At 38.6% G+C, this 23,279-nt stretch overlaps 1 protein-coding gene across 18 annotated transcripts in view; it reads left to right on the top strand.

The window, feature by feature from the left end:
* The window catches only part of FNDC3B (fibronectin type III domain containing 3B), a 362,295-nt gene extending 340,692 nt beyond the window's left edge, over positions 1–21,603 (top strand). For 11 of the 18 annotated variants that reach the window (XM_081570938.1, XM_081570941.1, XM_081570939.1 and 8 more), the window contains 3 exons: positions 3,490–3,656; positions 6,313–6,440; positions 19,398–21,603. In XM_081570938.1, coding sequence (XP_081427064.1) covers positions 3,490–3,656; positions 6,313–6,440; positions 19,398–19,709 — 607 coding nt within the window. In that variant the 3' untranslated portion in view covers positions 19,710–21,603. Of the gene's footprint in view, positions 1–3,489; positions 3,661–6,312; positions 6,441–19,397 lie in introns of all 18 variants that reach the window. The other 7 variants (XR_014077090.1, XR_014077092.1, XR_014077091.1 and 4 more) reach the window with 1 other exon arrangement.
* The last annotated feature ends 1,676 nt before the right edge of the window (positions 21,604–23,279 follow it).

Raw genomic sequence — 23,279 nt, forward strand, 5'->3', positions numbered from 1 at the left:
ACATGGAAATCTGCTGCTCTCCTTCAGAAAACCCTGCCCACACACCGGACCAACTAGCTCACAGGGAGTAGGTCTAATTAATCTTTGAATACACAGCTTGACACACAACAGATGTTCAAGAAATGTGTGCTAAATGAATGCATAAATCCTGCCTACCCTTAGGCCAGATCAGTGTAAGAGACATTGTGGATTGTGTGTGACTGTACCGCTGCCTGACTCGGGGCGGTATTTGAAGACAGGGCATTGTCCCCGGGGGCTGGGACAAAGCAGTGGAAAGTGGGAGAGACAATTGGCCTGTGTAGGAACAAGGCATTGTGACTGGATTGACTCACATGGCAGTTCTCAGAGCGTCGTCAGGCCCGCAGATTCAGGTTCCAATCTACTAAAGATCCTGGATAACTTTGGGAAGTGATATTATTTCCACAGGTATACAGTTAACTATAGAAAGGAAAGTGGTAACGTTATATTGTAGTTCTAAGCAATCAGTTTCATTGTGAAATTTTTAATTTTCTAAGACCCTGGGGAAAACACTTGAAATGTAAGGACTGTTTGGTTTTTTTTGTTTTTTTAATGCCTTCTATGCCTGTGTCATGGAAAAATTGTTTAGCAGAGAAGTACAAAATAGTCCTGATTCAGATGGGAGAAGGATCCATAAGCTGCCAGTCTAAACTGTCCAGCTCACCTGTGCTGTTTTTCTGTTATTTTGATTATCCTGATGGATGATTCTGAGAAATTTTTTTCTTTTTTACAGATTTCCTCAAAGATGTGTAGTCCTAAATGTCATCCTTCTAGTTTGAGAAAGGGGCCTTGAAACCTCTTGGGAAAATAAAGGTTAAAATTGAAAGGATTTTCTAGCTTAAACCTCAGTTATTTAGAAAATTCTGGTAAAGAAGACATTGTATTTCTCAGGTGCCCAGTTAACATTAACTTCATTGCCTAGTACATAGTAGAAGGTAATTAACATATCAGATTATATAGTATTACCTTATGAAAAATCTGAAATTTCTGTTTTTATCAGTAAGTAAAAGCATGAATTGATGTTTCTAGAATCTATCCCATAATTAAAGGGATCTCATTCTAAGCTTTATATGTTCTTAAATTTGTATTTATTTATTTTTTTGTTGAAGGATAATTGCTTTACAGAATTTTTTTGTTTTCTCTCAAGCCTCAACATGAATCTGCCATAGGTATACATATATCTCCTCCCTTTCAAACCTCCCTCCCATCTCCCTCCCCATCCACCCCTCTAGGTTGATACAGAGCCCCTGTTTGAGTTTCCTGAGCCATACAGCAAATTCCCATTGGCTATCTATTTTACATATGGTAGTGTAAGTTTCCATGTTACTCTTTCCATACATCTCACCCTCTCCTCTCCTCTCCACATGTCCATAAGTCTATTCTCTATGTCTGTTTCTCCATTGCTGCCCTGTAAATAAATTCTTCAGTACCATTTTTCTAGATTCTGTATATATGCGTTAGAATACAACATTTATCTTTCTCTTTCTGACTTACTTCACTCTATATAATAGGTTCTAGGTTCATCTACCTCATTAGAACTGACTCAGAGATGTTCCTTTTTTATGGCTGAGTAATATTCCATAGTGTATATCCACCACAACTTCTCCATCCATTCATCTGTTGATGGACATCCAAGTTACCTCCATGTTCTAGCTATTGCAAACAGTGCTGCAGCGAACAATGGGATACATGTGTCTTTTTCAATTTTGGTTTCCTCAGGGTATGTGCCCAGGAATGGGACCACTGGGCCACATGGCAGCTCCATTCCTAGTTCTTTTTCTTTTTTTTAATTTATTTATTTTAGCTGGGGGCTATTTACTTTACAATATTGTAGTAGTTTTTGCCATACATTGACATGAATCAGCCATGGGTTTACATGTGTTCCCCATCCTGAACCCCCCTCCCACCTCCCTCCCCATCCCATCCCTCTGGGTCATTCCATTGCCCCAGCCCTGAGCATTTGTCTCATGCATCGAACCTGGAATGGCGTTCTGTTTCACATATGAAAATATACATGTTTCAATGCTATTCTCCCAGAACGTCCCACCCTCACCTTCTCCCTCAGAGTCCATAAGACTGTTCTATGCATCTGTGTCTCTTTTTCTGTCTCGCATATAAGGTTATCGTTACCATTGTTCAAATTCCATATATATGCATTAGTATACTGTATTGGTGTTTTTCTTTCTGGCTTACTTCACTCTGTATAATGGGCTCCAGTTTCATCCATCTCAATAGAACTGATTCAAATGTATTCTTTTTAATGGCTGAGTAATATTCCATTGTGTATATGTACCACAGCTTCCAGTTCTTCAAGGAATCTCCACACCATCCTCCACGGTGGCCACATCAACTTACATTCCCACCAGCAGTTCAAGAGCGCCCCCCCTCACCACACACACACACCCCCTCTCAAACACTCACTATCTGTAGACTTTCTGATGAGAGATTATAGTTGAAAATTTCCCCAACATGGAAAAGGAAATAGTCAATCAAGTCCAAGAGGCTCAAAGAGTCCATACAGGATAAACCAAGGAGACACATACTAATCAAACTAACAAAGACTAAACACAAAGAAAGAATATTAAAAGCAGCAAGGGAGATGCAACAAGTAACATACAAGGAAAACCCCATATGTTTAAGAGCTGATCTTTCAGCAGAAACTCTGCAGGCCAGAAGGGAATGGCGGGATGTATTTTAAAGTACTGAGAGGGAAAATTCTACAATGACGATTACTGTACCCAGCAAGGATCTCATTCAAAACTGATGGAGAAATAAAAAGCTTTTCGGACAAGCAAAAGTTAAGAGAATTCAGTACCACCAAACCAGCTTTACAACAAATGTTGAAGGGACTTACGTAGTCAAGAAATATAAGTGAAGAAAAAAGATCTACAAAATCAACCCCAAACAATTAAGAAAATGGCAATAGGAACATTTATATCAGTAATTACTTTAAATGGAAATGAATTAAGTGTTTCAACCAAAAGACACAGGCTGGCTGAATGGATACAAAAACAAGACCCTCATACATGCTGTCTACAAGAAACCCACTTCAGACCTCAAGACACATACAAACTGAAAGTAAGAGGATGGAAAAATATATTCCATGCAAATGGGAAGCAAAAGTTGGAGTAGCAATCCTCATATCAGACAAAATAGACCTTAAACTAAAGAATGTTACAAGAGATAAGGAAAGACACTTCATGACGATCAGGGGATCAATCCAAGAGGAAGATGTAACAATTTTATATATCTATGCACCCAATGTAGGAGTACCTCAGTGTGTGTATTTTCCTTTTATGTAGACATATATTAGATATTAAACTTAACTATAACATAGCAACTGGTTGATTATTTAGATGGTATGAAAAGCGTTTATCAAGTTGGCCTAATCTGTTGCACGTTTGTATCATAGTTAATTTCTTGTCACTAATAAAAGTTCAGGTGGCTAATGGATGCTGTTCCTTTCTCTAGGTTTATTTCAATCTACAGAGGACCCAGCCACACCTATAAGGTCCAGAGGCTGACGGAATTCACATGCTACTCCTTCAGAATCCAGGCAGCCAGTGAGGCTGGGGAAGGGCCCTTCTCAGAAACCTACACCTTCAGCACAACCAAGAGTGTCCCCCCCACCATCAAAGGTTTGTGGACCATGTATTTCAGCATGCTATTCTATGAGGAAATGTTGGGATTTAGTGTAGGAGGCTCAATTCTGACCTGAAATATGCTCTCCTAATATTTCTCACATCAACCAGATAGAATCAAAAGAACTTTCTAAAAGAGAAGATTGGGAAATGGGTTCTACAGGGGGAATGAGAAGCCTTAAAGGAGATGGCTTACTGGTGTGACTTCTCTTGAGTACCTGTAAATTATTATCACAAATAACATTGAGGCAGTCTTGTCCCTACAGGAGAAAGATGGACAGAGGGAAGAAAGAGACCAGAGTGACAGATGTTGGGTTAGGAATGCAGGTGAATTCCTGGTGGTGTAATGCTCATGGAGTTTACCACAAGAGGTCTGAGTACCTCCCTTCAACAGTTGATCTGCATCTTTGGATGCCCTCGGTGTGTAGATGAGAGGCTAACAAGGGTGGCATCCCCGCCTTCCCTCCAACCCGCAGCTCTCACGGGAAAGCTCCTGGAGTATTTGTCTTGAGGTTTGTGAATGACTGGTTGACTCTCTTCCCACTTCATGGGATCAGGGAGTGAGCAAAAGCCAGCTCCACTGAAGCTGCCCCTCTGCCAGGTCTGCTCAGTCCTCATCTCCTGCTTTCAGCCACAGAGTGATGCCTCTGCAGAGCAGGCCCGCCAGGCAGACAGCAACAGGGCAAAGCTGGCTCATCCCTTCTCACCAGCACTGGGTCCAGGTCCAGCCCCTCTAGGACTGTTGAGTCTGCACCCTCCCCTTCTTGGTACCTCCCTCTTTGCTTTATCCAGCTGCTGCCCAAAATGACTCTGAGGCTGACAGATAGACCAGCAGCCCACCTGAACCAGGTTTTACATGGGGTCAAGTGAGGGTTGGCTCTGTTATTTGAGGTGCTAGGCAGTGATCACAAATTTGTATTTGGCCCTAAGAGCTAGGCCATTTGAATCACTGCTTCCACACAAAGAGCTGCATCGGATACACCAGGACATGGAGTGCATTACAGAAGGGTGTGGGGCCTCCAGGGCCTGAGTCAGGGTCTGACTCACATTCTGCTAAGGTTTCCCATAGCACCTTGCAGGGTAACTTAGAATCGCTTAGAATCAGTTGTGTCCAACTCTTTGCGACTCCATAGACTGTAGCCTGCCAGGCTCCTCTGTTGATGGGATTTCCCAGGCAAGAATACTGGAGCAGGTTGCCATTTCCTACTCCAGGGGAGTAGAAAAGATCCCCTTCCCTACCCAGGGATAGAACCCACATCTCCTGCATTGGCAGACAAATTCTTTACCACTGAGCCACCAGGGAAGCCCCCTTGCAGGGTACTTTATGGTAAATGCCTTCCCCGTGCTCCCCTGCCCCTCAGTGGTCCAGAAGCTCTTTGACTTCTTCATGTGACTAAGATACTGATGTAAATGGATGTAGACTTGCTGGGTCACTTGGGTATTAAATGCCCTGGCAGTTTGGTGTGGCTTTGCCTTTTAGCTGTAACAGGAGATTCCTGACCATGTTGTGGTTGATAGGTTTGTTGTTGTAACAGGGAGGTTTGCCACATTTTACCAGTTAGCTAAATAAGTGCAAGGGTCTTTCCAACACTATCTTTGCCTCTGAAAGTGATTGTTGAGGTAGATTCATCTTTTGGAAAATACAACACCAAATTAATAGTCCTTGTAGGTCTTGGTACTTTTTCTTCAGGTGGACAGTGTCCTCACACTGCCACACTATCAGGTCTTCTTCCTCTCACTTTTAGATTCAGGAAATTGTCATAGCTGGAGGACTGGGTGGTTGGCTGAGATTCTTTATTTAGTTTTTCCATAAATTTCAGCCAACTCATACAAACTTTTTTTTAAAGACAACTATTATTTTTCTGAAATAGTATTGTACAGAATTGCAAGTAGAAACAGCTGCCTCTAAGGAATTTATGTAATTAGAAATTTAAAATAAGGGCATTCAGTGAGAGGAGTTACACATGCTAGTTACAAAATGGAAACATATCAGATATTGAATATAAGAAAATATAAAAATTTTATAGCCTGTAAGTGCTTTGCTGCAAACTAATATAATTTCACTTTAAACCGGAATAATGAGTCCAGTAGGTAGAAAATTAAAATATACAAACATAAGATAACTTTTACAGGCTTACCTCAAATGCCACCTGCTCCTCAAACCTTTCTCAGACCCTCACATGGACGTGACCTCCCTCCCCTGGAACTCCTCAATGTTTTCTTTGTACCTCTCATTCTCATCTGGCCTACATTATGTCTGCTTGCTTATCTTTGTTTCATTCCTTTCTCTCTGCTTCCCTTAACTACATCTTAATTTCCTTGAAAGTAGTGTCTAGTTTTGCAATGTACCTAACACAGGACTTAATCATAGAAGGTTCTCATTAGCCTTAAGGAAAAAAACATGAGAATGCAAGCCAGGTCAAGCAGTTATTAGTAGGATAGTGAGCGAAGGACTCTTCGCCAGTGGCTTGAATGCCTTCTCTTTTTAAAGAGTGCCCTGATAGATTTCTAGGGGGCTGGACAAATAAACTCCCCTCCCAGGGCAGGCACAAGCACACTCTCCCTCTCAGGTTCTCACTGATATTACTGAAATACTGACCATTTATATGATATTTTGAATTTTTGACTGTGGATATGTGGATTTGTATTTCAGCACCTCGAGTAACACAGTTAGAAGGAAATGCGTGTGAAATTTTATGGGAGACAGTACCACCCATGAAAGGCGACCCTGTCAACTACATTCTGCAGGTGTTGGTTGGAAGAGAATCTGAGTACAAACAGGTGAGAACCAGCATGCGTAGCACGTGTGTGGCCTGTCAGTCTGGTTGGCTCCTGGCCTGCCTGTTGCTGTGAGGACTCAGTGGCAAGTGAACTACATTTTTCTTAAAATCAATCATAGAAACTGATTCACATGTACCCATTACCTGACTCTTTAGGATATAATAGCTCTAGCTTAGGTTCTTACATTTTCAGTTTCTCAAGCATAATCTCACGGGTTTTAAGTTCTATATTTGTATTTGATATTGCCTGTGATATTCACAAGTATCAAACTGTGTAAGTATTGAAAACTGTGTCAGTGATTTTACTCTAGAGGGAAAAAGTGTCAACCTAATTACTGAAGCCCCTGTTCTATCTGCCTTTTTTACGGAAGTTATAATCGAAGGATGAGGAAGAAGATGACTTATCAGCCCTCAAGTCTGTGATTCAGAAGCTTTGGGTCACTGTTTGTCACCCTTTAATGTGCGTAGGATCATATGAGAATCTGTTCATGTGGATTCTGACTCAGTCAGACTGGGGTCATGGTTCAAGCCCCCAGGTGACACCGATGTTGCTAATGCATGGACCATGTTTTGAGTAGCAAGAGTTTATCACATGATAAAGGATTTGGGTTTATCATTCACCCTTCTTGATCCTGATTCTTCCAGAGCCACTCATTGTCTTGTCACTGGCTATGAAGGATTCAGCTACTCTATAGGTTTCTATAACATTCTCAGAAACTTATTAACTATGTGAAAGCAGAATATAACACTGTTGTGTTGCTCTGTTAGGAAAGCTGAGACCCACTCCTTACCAGCACTTGTAATAGAGGTGTGCATTTACATCAAACTCAAGCAGTTGAAGATAAATGCCACCTGCCTTCTGAATCATTATCATAATTTGCAAAAACTTGTTTATTCAGATAAAGAATAAAGGCTTTAGATATACAAAACAAGTAGAAAAAACGATTCAGAGCTTGTGTTAGTTCACTGGTTAATATTCCTCATATAATAATAATGTGTAGAAAGAAAGAAAATTTTAGTAAATTTCATAATCCTTTGTCACTATGAAGTGTCAGATTAAAAAGTGAATTGCTTTAAACACATTTTGCAAAAACTTTTAAATATGACAGCCACCAGTATTGTTTAACATCAGTGTATGGTTTCACCAGTTTCCATCATTCCTCTTAGATAAGAGCAAACGCACTCTTGTTTCCTTTCACCTTACAATCTCATATTTCATTTCACAGTAAATATTTAATTTATTTATTATAATTGGAGACTAGTTACTTTACAATATTGTGGTGGTTTTTGCCATACATTGATGTGAATCAGCCATGGGTATACATGTGTCCCCCAGTCCCAAACCTCCCACCCACTTCCCTCTCCATTTCATTCCTCTCGGTTTTCCCAGTGCACCGACTTTAAGTGCGCTGTTTCATGCATCAAACTTGGACTGGTCATCTATTTCACATATGGTAATATACATGTTTCAATGCTATTCTCTCAAATCATCCTACCCTTGCCTTCTCCCACAGAGTCCAAAAGTCTGTTCTTTATATCTGTGTCTCTTGTTGTCTCGCATATAGGGTCATCATTACCATCTTTCTAAATTCTATATATATGCATTAATGCACTGTGTTGGTGTTTTTCTTTCTGACTTCACTCTGTATAATAGGCTCTAGTTTTATCCATCTCATTAGAACTGATTTAAATGCATTCTTTTTAATGGCTGAGTAATATTCCATTGTGTATATGTACCACAGCTTTCTTATCCATTCATCTGCCGATGGACATCTAGGTTGCTTCCATGTCGTAGCTATTGTAAACAGTGCTGTGATGAACATTGGGATGCACGTGTCTCTTTGAATTCTGGTTTCCTCAGTGTGTATGCCCAGCAGTGGGATTGCTGGGTTGTTTGGCAGTTCTATTTCCAGTTTTATAAGGAATCTCCACACTGTTCTCCATAGTGGCTGTACTAGTTTGCATTCCCACCAACAGTGTAAGAGGGTTCCCTTTCCTCTACACCCTCTCCAGCATTTATTGCTTGTAGACTTTTGGATAGCAGCCATTCTGACCAGCATGAGATGGTACCTCATTGTGGTTTTGATTTGCATTTCTCTGATAATGAGTGATGTTGAGCATCTTTTCATGTGTTTGTTAGCCATCTGTATGTCTTCTTTGGAGAAATGTCTGTTTAGCTCTTTGGCCCATTTTTTGATTGGGTCGTTTATTTTTCTGCTATTGAGCTGCATGTGCTGCTTGTTTATTTTTGAGATTAATTCTTTGTCAGTTTCATTTGCTAATATTTTCTCCCATTCTGAAGGCTGTCTTTTCAACCTTATAGTTTCCTTCATTGTGCAAAAGCTTTTAAGTTTAATTAGGTCCCATCTGTTTACTTTTGCTTCTTTTTCCATTACTCTGGGATGTGGGTCATAGAGGGTCTTGTTGTGATTTATATCAGAGAGTGTTCTGCCTATGTTTTCCTCTAGTTTTATATTTTCTGGTCTTACATTTAAATCTTTAATCCATTTTGAGTTTGTTTTTGTGAATGGTGTTAGAAAGTGTTCTAGTCATTCTGTTACAGGTGGTTGACCAGTTTTCCCAGCACTACTTGTTAAAGAGATTGTCTTTTCTCCAATGTATATTTTTGCCTCCTTTGTCAAAGATAAGGTGTTCATAGGTGTGTGGATTTATCTCTAGGCTTTCTATTTTGTTCCATTGATCTATATTTCTGTCCTTGTGCCAGCACTATACTGTCTTGATGACTGTAGCTTTGTAATATAGTCTGAAGTAAGGCAGGTTGATTCCTCCAGTTCCATTCTTCTTTCTCAAGATTGCTTTGGCTATTTGAGGTTTTTTGTGTTTCCATACAAATTGTGAAATTATTTGTTCTAGTTCTTCACAGTAAATAATTTTACATGTGTTACTCTTTCAACTTACCTCAAAGATATGATTGGTTTCAGAGTTTCAGCTCACATGGAGAATAGAGGATTTTTTTCTCCCACTAGGTTTAGTCATCTTTAACACCAATAGAATCATCCTGTCCCATAGCATTGTAAAAAAGGGTTAAAGGATGAACTGTTACAAAATTTTACAACATATCATTTAACACTTAACAATATTCACTTTCCAACAGTACATTCATCGCTGTATTTTATAAACCTTTTCTCCAGCTACCAATGCTTTTCTGCTTGTTCTTCGGTAACTGTTCTGCTTCTCAAAGCACACTGATTGCTGTTTTTCATTGAGAAAGCATTATTTACTCAATATCTATACATCAGGCATTGCCAAAGTATAGGTTAATTCAAATTAGATTTCATTGGTAGATGTGCTGCTTTGAATCTTGCTGTTTAATGCTAAAATATTTTAACCCATGAACATACAAATAATAATATACAATTACATATATGCTTCAAAATATATTTCTTATTGTAAATACAGCTATAAATAAGAGTTTCTTGGTGAAAACACAGTTAAACCAGGGCGGGCTCAGTAGATACGAATTAGCAATCTTCTTGTAACCATGTGTTTCCTGCATTTACCAAGAAATGATTAAGGCAGGTAGTGGTACATAAAAAGCCGCAGTTGAGTCAGGGACAATTTGTACTTAGTTTTTCGCTTCTCCCTATTCAGTAAGCATTAACTTAAGCATGATGTTTTGAGCCCTACACTCACTTGTTCTGGACATGAGATAGGGAATGAGGCCTGTTTATATTATGTGTACGAAGTAATGGTTAATTATAGTCCAGAGATAACAGGCTTTGAATTCATAGAGGCAAAGAAAAAGAAAATGAGAGGTCATCATTGCAGAGCATACACCATGGCAGAGCTGTGGGCTTATTGGAAGCACTGTGTATACTTCAATTACAGCACTAATCACACAAGATCCACTAATGTGTGGGCTTGTGTTATTCATTTTTATCTTCCCAGGACTGGAACATAGCTAGGCACTCTAAATGTTTTTTGCATGCATGAAAGAGGCCTGTTTCAAAGGAACAGGGTGATTTATACTTGCAGTGGGGATGAGAATTAGACTTGACCATAGGGGGGATTTAGAAGAGCTATTTGTAACTTAGGTGAAAAAAATCACCCATCATAGGACAGTGAGCTTCTGTTCCCCAAGCTCATTTTTTACAGGCAACATATGGCAAGGGCCAAGGCTTTTGCTGATATTTTGCCGGAAACATTGAGTTAAACTCTGTAATTAGCTTTCTTTTGTTTAGCTATCATGATGGAGGGTGAGCAGCTGGTTCTAATTATGAAACAGTCTATTAACTTCAAGTATTAAGTCCTCACCTAAAGTTTTACTCTGGATTAGTATGCATGCATATATTGATTTGGCTTTTCTGCCATTTAAAAAGTCTTTTCAACCATAAGGTTTTTTTCAAGAAGCTTAAAAGTTCTTTTCAGACATTAATTGTAAAGCATTCAAGAAAAGAATGAAAATTGTATGTATATGCAGGTGACTTTTTTCACCTCACAAGACAGAACATAAGCAGTTTTATAATCAAGAAAGTAAAGTGAAATGATACACATTCATAGTCAGACAGCAATGATTTTTATATAAAGTGTGTAAATATAAACACCAAAGGTAAAAAAGGGGTAAAAACCTATAAGAAAGTATTACCTGTTGGGAGCCAAAATTTGTGACATATTATTAATACTGTTGCTGCTCAGATTTATTGCATTAAGAAAACCTTTGAAACATCTGAAAATCCGTAGGGCTCCACCTTTAACTTGATGGCATCTCTGAATTTATTTTGTATCATTTTTAGAATATAGTATTGGGACATGTATTGATTCTTTGTGGTATCACACAAGACTGTGAAGAAAGATCTTCTCTTGACCGTGGAATGATTTTAAAGACTTGGAGTGTGCATATTTTTTAATGGTTTGCAATTTAATTCCCTAACAGAAATTAAACAGGCTATGACTGTCTATTTGCATAAAGGTTAAAATCCAAAGCAAAGTAAGACTAGATCAAGATGGGAATATTTAAAAGCTATTATTTGTCTTACTGACTCTCAACACTTTGTAGGTTTATAGGTCCCTTTAAGTATCTGATGAAGGATATGACTCCTCCTACCAAAAAATATTCATGCATACATCCATTTTCAGTTCAGTCGCTCAGTCATGTCTGACTCTTTGCGACCCCATGAATCGCAGCACGCCAGGCCTCCCTGTCCATCACCACTTCCTGGAGTTTACCCAAACCCATGTCCATCGAGTCGGTGATGCCATCCAACCATCTCATCCTCTGTTGTCCCCTTCTCCTCCTGCCCCCAATCCTTCTCAGTGTTAGGGTCTTTTCCAGTGAGTCAACTCTTTGCATCAGGTGGCCAAAGTATTGGAGTTTCACCTTCAACATCAGTCCTTCCAATGAACACCCAGGACTGATCTCCTTTAGGATGGACTGGTTGGATCTCCTTGCAGTCCAAGGGACTCTCAAGAGTCTTCTCCAACACCACAGTTCAAAAGCATCAATTCTTCAGCGCTCAGCTTTCTTCACAGTCCAACTCTCACATCCATACATGACCACTGGAAAAACCATAACCTTGACTAGACGGACCTTTGTTGGCAAAGTAATGTCTCTGCTTTTAAATGTGCTGTTTAGGTTGGTCATAACCTTCCTTCCAAGGAGTAAGTGTCTTTTAATTTCATGGCTGCAATCACCATCAACAGTGATTTTGGAGCCCAAAAAAATAATGTCTGACACTGTTTCCACTGTTTCCCCATCTATTTCCCATGAAGTGATGGGACCAGATGCCATGATCTTAGTTTTCTGAACGTTGAGCTTTAAGCCAACTTTTTCACTCTCCTCTTTCACCTTCATCAAGAGGCTCTTTAGTTCTTCTTCACTTTCTGCCATAAGGGTGGTGTTATCCGCATATCTGAGGTTATTGATATTTCTCCTAGCAATCTTGATTCTAGCTTGTGTTTCTTCCAGCCCAGCATTCCTCATGATGTACTCTGCATATAAGTTAAATAAGCAGGGTGACAGTATACAGCCTTGACGTACTCCTTTTGCTATTTGGAACCAGTCTGTTGTTCCATGTCCAGTTCTAACTGTTGCTTCCTGACCTGCATACAGGTTTCTCAGGATACAGGTCAGATGGTCTGGTATTCCCATCTCTTTCAGAATTTTCCACAATTTATTGTGATCCACATAGTCAAAGGCTTTGGCATAGTCAATAAAGCAGAAACAGATGTTTTTCTGGAACTCGCTTGCTTTTGCGATGATCCAGCGGATGTTGGCAATTTGATCTCTGGTTCCTCTGGCTTTTCTAAAACCAGGTTGAACATCTGGAAGTTCACGGTTCACGTACTGCTGAAGCCTGGCTTGGAGAATTTTGAGCATTACTTTACTAGCGTGTGAGATGAGTGCAATTGTGTGGTAGTTTGGGCATTCTTTGGCATTGCCTTTCTTTGGGATAGGAATGAAAACTGATCTTTTCCAGTCCTGTGGCCACTGCTGAGTTTTCCAGATTTGCTGGCATATGGAGTGTAGCACTTTCACAGCATCATCTTTCAGAATATGAAATAAGGCAACTGGAATTCCATCACCTCCACTAGCTTTGTTCGTAGTGATGCTTTCTAAGGCCCACTTGACTTCACATTCCAGGATGTCTGGCTCTAGGTGAATGATCACACCATCGTGATTATCTGGGTCGTGAAGATCTTTTTTGTACAGTTCTTCTGTGTATTCTTGCCACCTCTTCTTAATATCTTCTGCTTCTGTTAGGTCCATACCATTTCTGTCCTTTATTGAGCCCATCTTTGCATGAAATGTTCCCTTGGTATCTCTAATTTTCTTGAAGAGATCTCTAGTCTTTCCCAATCTGTTTTCTTCTGTTTCTTTGCACTGATCGCTGAGGAAGGCTTTCTTATCTCTCCTTGCTAGTCTTTGGAACTCTGCATTCAGATGGGAATATCTTTCCTTTTCTCTTTTGCTTTTCGCTTCTCTTCTCTTCCAAGCTATCTGTAAGGCCTCCTCAGACAGCCATTTAGCTTTCTTGCATTTCTTTTTCTTGGGGATGGTCTTGATCCCTGTCTCCTGTACAATGTCAAGAACCTCTGTCCATAGTTCATCAGGCACTCTATCAGATCTAGTCCCTTAAATCTATTTCTCACTTCCACTGTATAATCATAAGGGATTTAATTTAGATCATACCTGAATGGTCTCGTGGTTTTCCCTACTTTCTTCAATTTAAGTCTGAATTTGGCAATAAGCAGTTCATGATCTGAGCCACAGTCAGCTCCTGGTCTTGTTTTTGCTGACTGTATAGAGCTTCTCCATCTTTGGCTGCAAAGAATATAATCAATCTGATTATGGTGCTGACCATCTGGTGATGTCCATGTGTAGAGTCTTCTCTTGTGTTGTTGAAAGAGGGTGTTTGCTATGACCAGTGTGTTCTCTTGGCAAAACTCTATTAGCCTTTGCCCTGCTTCATTCTGTACTCCAAGGCCAAATTTGCCTGTTACACCAGGTGTTTCCTGACTTCCTACTTTTGCATTCCAGTCCCCTATAATGAAAAGGACATCTTTTTTGGGTGTTAGTTCTAAAAGGTCTTGTAGGTCTTTATTGAACCGTTTAAGTTCAGCTTCTTCAATGTTACTGGTCGGGGCATAGACTTGGATTACCGTGATATTGAATTTTAAATTTTAAATTGCATATAAAACAAATGTATATTCAGTTTCTGGAATTCTGGTATAGGACCCCTGATTTACTGAGAACTGTTAGGTGCTCTGTACAGTGAGGGCTGCCTGGCATATAACAGAATAGCATAATCTGTGCTCTCAGAGCTTCCAGTCCCACTGGGGTGGAAACAGCATGCCCCCAAGATGCAGTTCGGTAATAGTGCCCTTCCCTGTCCTCTTTGGCTCAGGAACAGCAGTTCCTTCCCAGCATTGCACCCTCCACAGTGGAAACCTGCAGGTTAGTAAATGCCCACTTCAGCAAGGGGCCAAGAAAGGTCAAATCTGAGTGTTGCTATCTTGTCAAAGTGGAGCTACTAATTCTCCATTTCAGGGTTACTGTGGACATCAGCTCTGTTCAGTCTTGAGAGGGTGCTGTGCAGATGGTGATGCTGGGCAGTTATATCTCCTTTTCTTGGGAGAATCAGTAAAAGAGATTTCAAAGATTTCAACTACACAGCATGTTACTCTGAATTGAGAGTCACAGATTCTTCGTTTTGATTATCCGGGTATTACTTTAAATCCTCTCACTTGAAATAAACATGTCAAAATTACTTTAAAATATATTGCACACCAAATCAAGGACAGAAATAGTCTTTGTAAAAATAATATTGCATGTATACTTACTGTGATATTATGATTGGTTACTTCAATAAAGATAATCGTAGATGGAGCTATGCCTTTTAAATTGGGTTGAGGCAGGAGGAAGAGCCCATAATGGTCAAAATGAGTGAAAACAAAGGGAAAAGAGGCAACAGCCTGCTGCAGAGAGAGGCACAGTCCCATGAAAAGTCACCTGAGTTGTGCTGCAGGCCTGATGGCCTTACTGATTGTGTGATCCTATGGCTGTGATTATTTACACAAAAACAAATCAGTTATCTCAAACCTGTAGAACCAGAATCCTCAGGAAATGGAATATTGGGATTGTTTCATTTTTTCCTTTGCTAGGAATGAATCCAAAAGGCTTAATCATAAATGTTGTTGACTACTATCAATGCACTGAGAACAACTCAGTCGTTGTTAATGATTCCATTGTAAATCATGGCTGTACCTATACTACACCCTGTCGTTTGTGTGGGGGTTCTGATATTTAATGTTCACATGTACTTGTTTCTGGTAATTTTCTTCTTTTCAAACTGTGGTATAAGCATATCCACTGTTAAGTATTTAAGGTTTCTAATTAGAGAACACTCGATGAGCATCTTCTCTGTTATAGCCATGTGCTATTTATTTGCTATGGAAATAGAACACAGTCCCATACTCAACATATTTATCACATATATATATATATATATATATTTAAAGATAATAAAAACATTGTGTTGACAATGCTTGTGAAAGGAAGGGGTGAGGTCTTCCAATTAAAATAAGAAGAGCTAAAAGAAAAACATTTACAAATTAAAGTTCAACTTTTGATTGGCCTTGTCATTAAGGAAGTTCCCTTCAATTAGATATTCATTTTTCCTTCACTAAGCTTTTTGCCTAATGGTATGAGAAAAGTAGCATTCTTTTACTTTCAAAATACATTTTCAGGGATCTTTAGGGAGAGAAGTGATATAAATCAAAAAAATTTATATAAGGTTTCTATTCAAGATTCCATGAATTGGGTTTCTGGGAAATTAATTAAATATACTTCTGCACCAACTTTCATAGAAGGAGCTAGCCCTGCAAATTCTGGACACCATAGAAGTAATTTAACACTAGATATAAATGAAACTTTATATCAGCTTTCCAAAAATCTCTCACACATCTGCGGGGAAATAGGTTACTAAGTGGTTTTCAGCCATGAGGTCATCAGTGTGGCATAAATTAAGAGGACACATCACAGAAATGCTGCCTAAGTCTTTCCTTGGCACATTCTGGGTTGGGGACCTGCTATCCATACATCATAAAGGAAAGGCAGTGGGACCCAGGGTGGGGTGATCTGGAAGTGTTTGTTTCATGGAAGCACCAGAGAAGTTATCAGACTCCCTGGGAAGACAAAGTCAGAAGGTCACGAGAAGTACACTTGGTATCACACCGTAGTCACTAGATGAGGACTAACATGGAGGGTGGGTTCAACCCAAGGACGTGGAAGCAGTGGAGCTGGAGAGCAGTTCCAGTGATGAGCAGGGGTGAGATGTGAGATGATCTCGCAGGGTGAGTTAGATGTGAGATGATCTCTGGGGTCAGAAGGGTGAAATTTGATAAAGAGGACTTACCTCCAGCATATTCCTTTCACAAAGCATTTTGCACAGTTTCTTATTTAATAATCCCCTGTGGGGTTAAGTTAGGGACTGTTACTGTCCCATGTTAAACATGAGAAAAGTAAGGCTCAAAGCTGTTACTTGCCTGAGGTCACAAACCACTGTCCCATGTTAAACATGAGAAAAGTAAGGCTCAAAGCTGTTACTTGCCTGAGGTCACAAACCCAGAAAGTGCCAGAGCAGGGATTTAGACCTGGAATCCTGATGCCAGTTCCCTGGGGTTACACAAAAGCTACCATATTTCACCCTTTGATAAGTGTAAAGACTTCAAGAGGTGAGACCTCCAAAAGGATTGATGAAAGAAATGTATCAAGGAACCTTACAGCTAAAGCTTAGATGGCATCTTTTCTTCAACTCCATCAACATCCTAACATTAACTACTGCCATCATAGAGTTAGAATAGATTGTTTACCTGGGCTATTGCAGGTAGGAAACCAAAGCTCAGATGGTGAAGGGACCTATGCTGGTCCCATAGGTTGCAGATCACGCCCTTCATGAATGGTCCCAACAGTTTCGAAGAAAAGACTTGTTTTGAAAAACATTGATTTGAGCATCTAAATTTAGGAAATTAAGTAAAAATCATTCACAATGAAAAGGTCTCTGTAAAGCAAAAAACGTGCACCATTGTTTTCCTGAGACCACGCACATGATGTTGGGAAATAATCCATAGACAGTATCATCATGGTGTAGTCTGAACTCCTGAATAGCTGGCTGTGTGTGGGTTGGGGCAGTCACCATGATGACAAGTTCATCTTAAAGTAGCCATTTAACTAACTTATCATTGGAACAGTGAGCTATGAGAAAGGAGTAATCTCTCAGGATCACTGGGGTTTTCTTACAGCTCTTTTGTTCTTGGCTGCTCCAGCCCTGTTCAGTCTGTAACCGCAGTTGCTAAGACACATGCCACAATCTTCACAGAGAAACAGAGTAACTCACCTGGAGGAACATGCTTCAAATCTTATAAAAGGGAATAGCAAAAGCAAGGGTGAATCTGGGAAATATGAGAAACACAATTGATTTTCTGGGGCTTACTCACTAAACAAAAGTACAATAAGACTCTTAACGGCTATTTCTAAAGTTTGAAAATGAGAGAGGAAAAGATTTTCAGAAGGCTGAGTATCAGGTGAACATTGGATGTTCTGTTGCCTTTTCTAACCTACAATCTTCTTGCTCTTTCAGTTTGCACAACACTGAATGACTGGCCAGTGCACTTGTGTTCTCTGATACAATGTCCTGCTTCTTGTGGAGGTTTATGTGCTGATCTTTAGCAACTGAATGTTTGTAGATTCCCACTGACTCTGCAAGTGTTTCAGACAGAGTTGAGATTGTTGGAAATACTCTTTATTGTCTAGGGAATTTATGTTAATGGGCAAAATTCACAGTTTTACTAAGGTAGCCTGTCACTAAAAATGCCCCTATCACTTTTGATCACTGTATGTTAAAAATATATTTGAAGTATTTTTAAATTCTAAACAGTAGTAGTAGTAGGGATACTAATGGCTAACGTTTGCTTTGCAGTTACCTATATACCACCCATGTTTTAAGCACTTCATGAGGCTAACTCAGTGCTACTCAGAAAGTGTTTGGTTAATTTTACTTCCCTATTTAATTAACCAAATCTCTTTACTGATTTGAGTTTCAGCTAGTTTTTTTTTCTATCTCTAACATAAAACATGGATTTTTATGTAATTTTAAGGTGATTATCATTTCCTCTAAGTGTTTTGAGTATCAATACCACTTTGATAGAAGAACAAAGTAGAAGAAAAATGGAAAAGGACAGGTTGATCAAACAGGAAACACTTAAGACAGACCATTAAAGTAAATATTAATTAGTGATAAATAGGACTGCATCAAAAAATTTCTTAAAAAATGATTAGGTAAGCCTCAAAACTGGGAGCGAATATTCATAACACTTATCTGACAAAGAACTTACATCCAGATTATATTAAAGAACCACTGCAAATTAAAACAGGCAAAACAGTTGAACACACTCTTCACAAAAGAAGTTATATGAATGACCAAATAAGCACATAAGAGGTGGGAAACACCTTTAGGCATCAGGGAAATGCAACTGAGGTACCAGCCTCACCCATTAGAATGACTAAAATATAAATGACTGACAATAACAAATGTTGGTGAGGGTGTGGGGCAGCTGGAACTCTCATGCTTAGGTGGCAGGAGTGCAAAGGGACATGCTTGTTAAAACTTTCCCATGCAGTTAGATATGGAGTTACACTCAGCACTTCTAGGTATTCACCTAAGAAAAAGAGAAACTTAATTCCAAGATTTGTACAAAAATGTTCATAGTACACTTACTGTATAAAAACTCCAAACTGGAAATAATGCAAATATTTGTCAAAAAGCAAATGGACACATCAGTGTACAGGCATATGGTAAAATACTTATTCTTCAGTAAAAGGAACAGCTACTGAATTGATAACACAGATGAATCTCCTAGGCACAGGAAAGTGCACAGGATTTGATTGAATTTGTATGAACCTCTAGAGCAGGCAAAACAAATTACAGAATGAAAAGTCAAAATAGTGTTTACCTCTTAGGGCTGGGGTGAGCTATCTAATGGAGTAGGGTTTCATGGTGTAGCCACTAGTGAATGTCAACTGAGACTTTGCACTGTATTTCTGTAATTTGTTTTTAATTGTTTACATTTAAAAAAAATTAGTTCTGTGCACCAAGATCAGAGAGGCCTTTATAAGAATTAAGTCGTCTGGTGATTTATGGCCTAAATTATTAAAATTCAACTAGATGCATCACCATTACTTGTATCAGCTGCAGTACTGATGAGTGCCTTACCTCCTGTCAATATCAGAGTCACTGAATTTATATTTTATTCAGAGTAGGTCAGCATACTTTATGGATGAAATACAGACTTGGACAAATGCCGTTCCATGTACTCTTTGTTGTTATGGAGTTCATTTAAACCAACCAGTTCTACAAGGACCCAATGTTATATGATTATTACTTCAGAGACCACAATGTTGTTACAAATTAATTGACCAGGACTTTTCTTTTTCTTGAAGGTGTACAAGGGAGAAGAAGCCACATTCCAAATCTCAGGCCTCCAGACCAACACAGACTATCGGTTCCGTGTGTGTGCGTGTCGCCGCTGTCTAGACACCTCTCAGGAGCTAAGCGGAGCTTTCAGTCCCTCTGCGGCTTTTGTACTACAACGAAGTGAGGTCATGCTTACAGGGGACATGGGGAGCCTAGATGATCCCAAAATGAAGAGCATGATGCCTACTGATGAACAGTTTGCAGCCCTCATTGTGGCTGGCTTTGCAACTTTATCCATTTTATTTGCCTTTATATTACAGTACTTCTTAATGAAGTAAATAAACCCAACAAAACTAGAGGTATGAATTAATGCTACACATTTTAATATACACATTTATTCAGATACTCCCTTTTTTAAGCCCTCTTGTTCTTTGATTTATATACTTATTTTACAGATTTAGCTAGGAAAAAAATATCAGTGTTTTGGTGCACCTTTTTGAAATGCAAAACTAGGAAGAGGTTAAACTGGATTTAAAAAAAAAAAAAAGAAGCAAACCAGATACCAAAAGCTAGCTTATGTTTTCTTTTAAAATTTTCAGATTTGCCTTTATTCTGTCTTCACTGATGTCTTTTGCAAGCCTTTGATTTTTTTTTTTTCCATGTTACAGTTTAGTAATTTATATTCACCGTTCACTTCTTATGTCTTGATGATCTGTATCTGTGAACATGAGACACAGTGTGTGTACTTACAGGGCTAGGATTTCGGCATTGTCAGAGTATTACCACACAAAAACCACCACCTAACGGAAGATATGTTCACTCAGATAAGGCTGCCCTAAACAACCATGTTGTCACTCAGTTATTTAACTGTTTAGCTCATTGAAATCAAAATGTGTACTTTAATCTAAAATGTTTTAATAATCTGTATTTCTTATGATTTTAACACTATGAGCTGCCTGTCTAAGAAATCAAGTAACCAAAATGCACCTATAAATTATGGAGCATTGTAGATTTTACCACGTCAATTAATAGCAGTAACTTTTCGAGGGCATTGTGCAATAGTTAGTTGTTTCCTTGTTCAGCTATTTTAAAAGCTGCTTTAACTTGTTTGTCTTTGTATATAACTACTTCTAATCACTAGAGTTATTATATTCTGTTATGTTTGACCAGAATTATATGACGAGAACTGGTGACGGTTTAGTGCCTCTGCCCATTGTCCATGATTTACACTAATTGTGAGCAGTCTCCTTATATGTCAGCTCATTATTTTTGAAAGATTTGCCTTTAGGCTGTTCTTTGAGGTATCAATGAAGTGATTGAATTTCAGTTCCTTAATTCAGTGCACATAATACTAACCTAAACAGCAAATGAAAATTAAAACCCAATAAATTTGTAGTTCCTATTTTTGGGGGTTGACTTGGCTATGTGTGGAGAGGGAACGGTATTTGCTGGTAATAAGCACAGGGTGTTTGGGGGTTAAGGAGCCTAGATTCTCTCCCTGGATCTGTCACTAACTTGCTGCGTGACCTGAACATGTCACTTTACCTCTCTGTGCCTCAGTTTTCCCATGCATTAAAAATAAAAAATAAAATGGGGATTCTAATGTTTGTAAGTGCTTTGAGATCCTTGATCAACAGGTGCTATTGGAGTGCAAAGTGTTACTCTTGCATGTTTATTTTGATTCATGAGATTGTCAATTTTAACCCAAAGTCATTGGATTATGTATATGAAGTCCATAATGTTTGCGTACCTCAGGGACATTTAAGAGTTGGAGGTGCAAATATATTCCAAAAGGGTGCAACAGACACAGTGTATCCCTCTGCTTCTGTTTTTGTATATTTTTGCTACTTGGTTTTTCTTGATCACAGCTATTTTGTGCTTGGTCTATGTTGTCTTAAAATGCAGTATCCTGTACTAGCTTATAATAGTCCCATACCAAAGTCATGGGGAAACCAACATTATTTTGTTTTTGGTTTATTTATACTATATTCTGCATACAGTACTTTAAATGCCAATTACAGTGCAATCTTTATTTATTGTAAAATTTTTTAAATGTACTTATGTACTAATTTTCCCTTGTAGCATGTTATTTTTTTGTGTTTTATACTTTTGTAATTTTAGGTCAGTCTTGTTCCTTGGCAACATCTGTAGTATTATCATTCTTCTGACATTTTCTTGTGTTTTTAAAGATAAAGAGCATCTAGTGCATTAAATGCCAAAAAAAAAAAAAAATCCATTATCAGTGATTGAAACGTTTACATGTACCCAAGAAAAACATAATCATCTCTTTAAAGAAAGTGCTAAGATCAATGAATTATTCTGTGTGCCTACATTGTGATGTAGTAAGTACTAGAAAGTTCTGTATTTTGTTATTGACTAGAATAACTAGTTTAATTAGCCTTGCAAACTGATGGCATCAAGGTAAATATTTTTTTGCCAAAGTATCTGGCCTTCCAAAACTCACTCCACTATTAAATGTGCATTACGATCCACTATAACAACTGCATCCGCATTTTCTGAAACAATCTCATGCCTTTGGGAAGAAGGCATTTTTTTTTTTCTAACAATGAAGCGTCAACTGAGTACAAGAACCTTGTCTGCAGGAGAAAAATAAAATCCCGTTTTGGAAACACTTCAGAACTGCTGCTATAAAGAAATTCTCTGAATTGGTTGGAATTTTTTTTTTTTAATGAAATAGTACTTTAAGCCAAAATTGCTATGAATATTTGATCTTTGAGGTTTTCATACTATCTAACCACCAGAAAGCTGAAGTGTGTGAAACACTAGCTGACAGCACTTTATTTTATTGCTCTCCATTATTGACTATTCATTATAATTCCTCAGTCAAAAAGTTATCACACTATCTGGCACTATTTTATATTACAAATATTATGTATATGTGATATTGATATATAACTATATATTGCCATTACACATGAACAATAAAATAAAGTGTTATGTTAACCTTCTCTCTTTGCCCTTTTGCAATATGTAGGAACGAGTGAGTGGCTTTCTGATGCTCTATATGTCAAACTCCTCTCTGGCACAAGAAATTCCAGTCATGTGAAGCAAAATTCCCTTTGTCCTCAAAGAAATTGTTTAAAAAGAAAACTTTTTTAAAAGATTTTTTGCATATTATCTGCCTTGTTCTTATCAACTTGAAATGTTGGCATTTTCTAACCATGTTTTGTTGGCTACAGTAATTCAGTATTCCTGTCAAATTTGAAAAGTGCCCTAATTGAATGTGTTTGAATGTTATCCTTGCACAATTCTTTAAATTGAAAGACAAAATGTTTTACCTCACTGTTGGACATACATTCCAAGCTTTTCAACTTTAGGAGAAAAAAAAAATAATCATGTTTTCCTGTATTGTAAATTTTAGACTATTTCATATACATTGTATTAAAACTGCCATATCAATTTTAATGTATAGATTTTGCAAATACTATGCTATATGTAATACCTAACTGTATCTGTAGTGTATATGTAATATATTTATGCCCAATAAATGTTTTAATTCTTTCTGACTTAAGTAGGGTTCTTCTGCCATGAATAGGATTGCTTTTGTTGTTGTTGTTACTTTTTAAAAACTTAAACCACATCCCAGAAGCTGTAAATTCAGATGCCTTTAGAGGCCAGGCAGGTGGCATAGTGCAGGGAGCTTGCTTTGCTATGTCAAGAGGTGGCTGCCACCCTGTTCCTGGTTGGGGTCCTGGCAGGTCTGCCACCCACAAACATGTAGGCTAGTTTTTTCAAAAGAGGCTGCAAGTCCAGGTCTCCCTAAATGGGCCAACTAACATGCGATTGTGGACAAGGCCCATGGGCAGCCAGTTCTTTTTCAGAGTCTGTGTAGATAAAGTACGCTTTTATTCTAACATGTTATCCATATGCCAAACTCAGGAGCCCAG

This window comes from Giraffa tippelskirchi, chromosome 2, assembly GCF_054371585.1.
Source record: "Giraffa tippelskirchi isolate mGirTip1 chromosome 2, T2T-mGirTip1v1.2.pri, whole genome shotgun sequence".
NCBI classification, from domain to species: domain Eukaryota; kingdom Metazoa; phylum Chordata; class Mammalia; order Artiodactyla; family Giraffidae; genus Giraffa; species Giraffa tippelskirchi.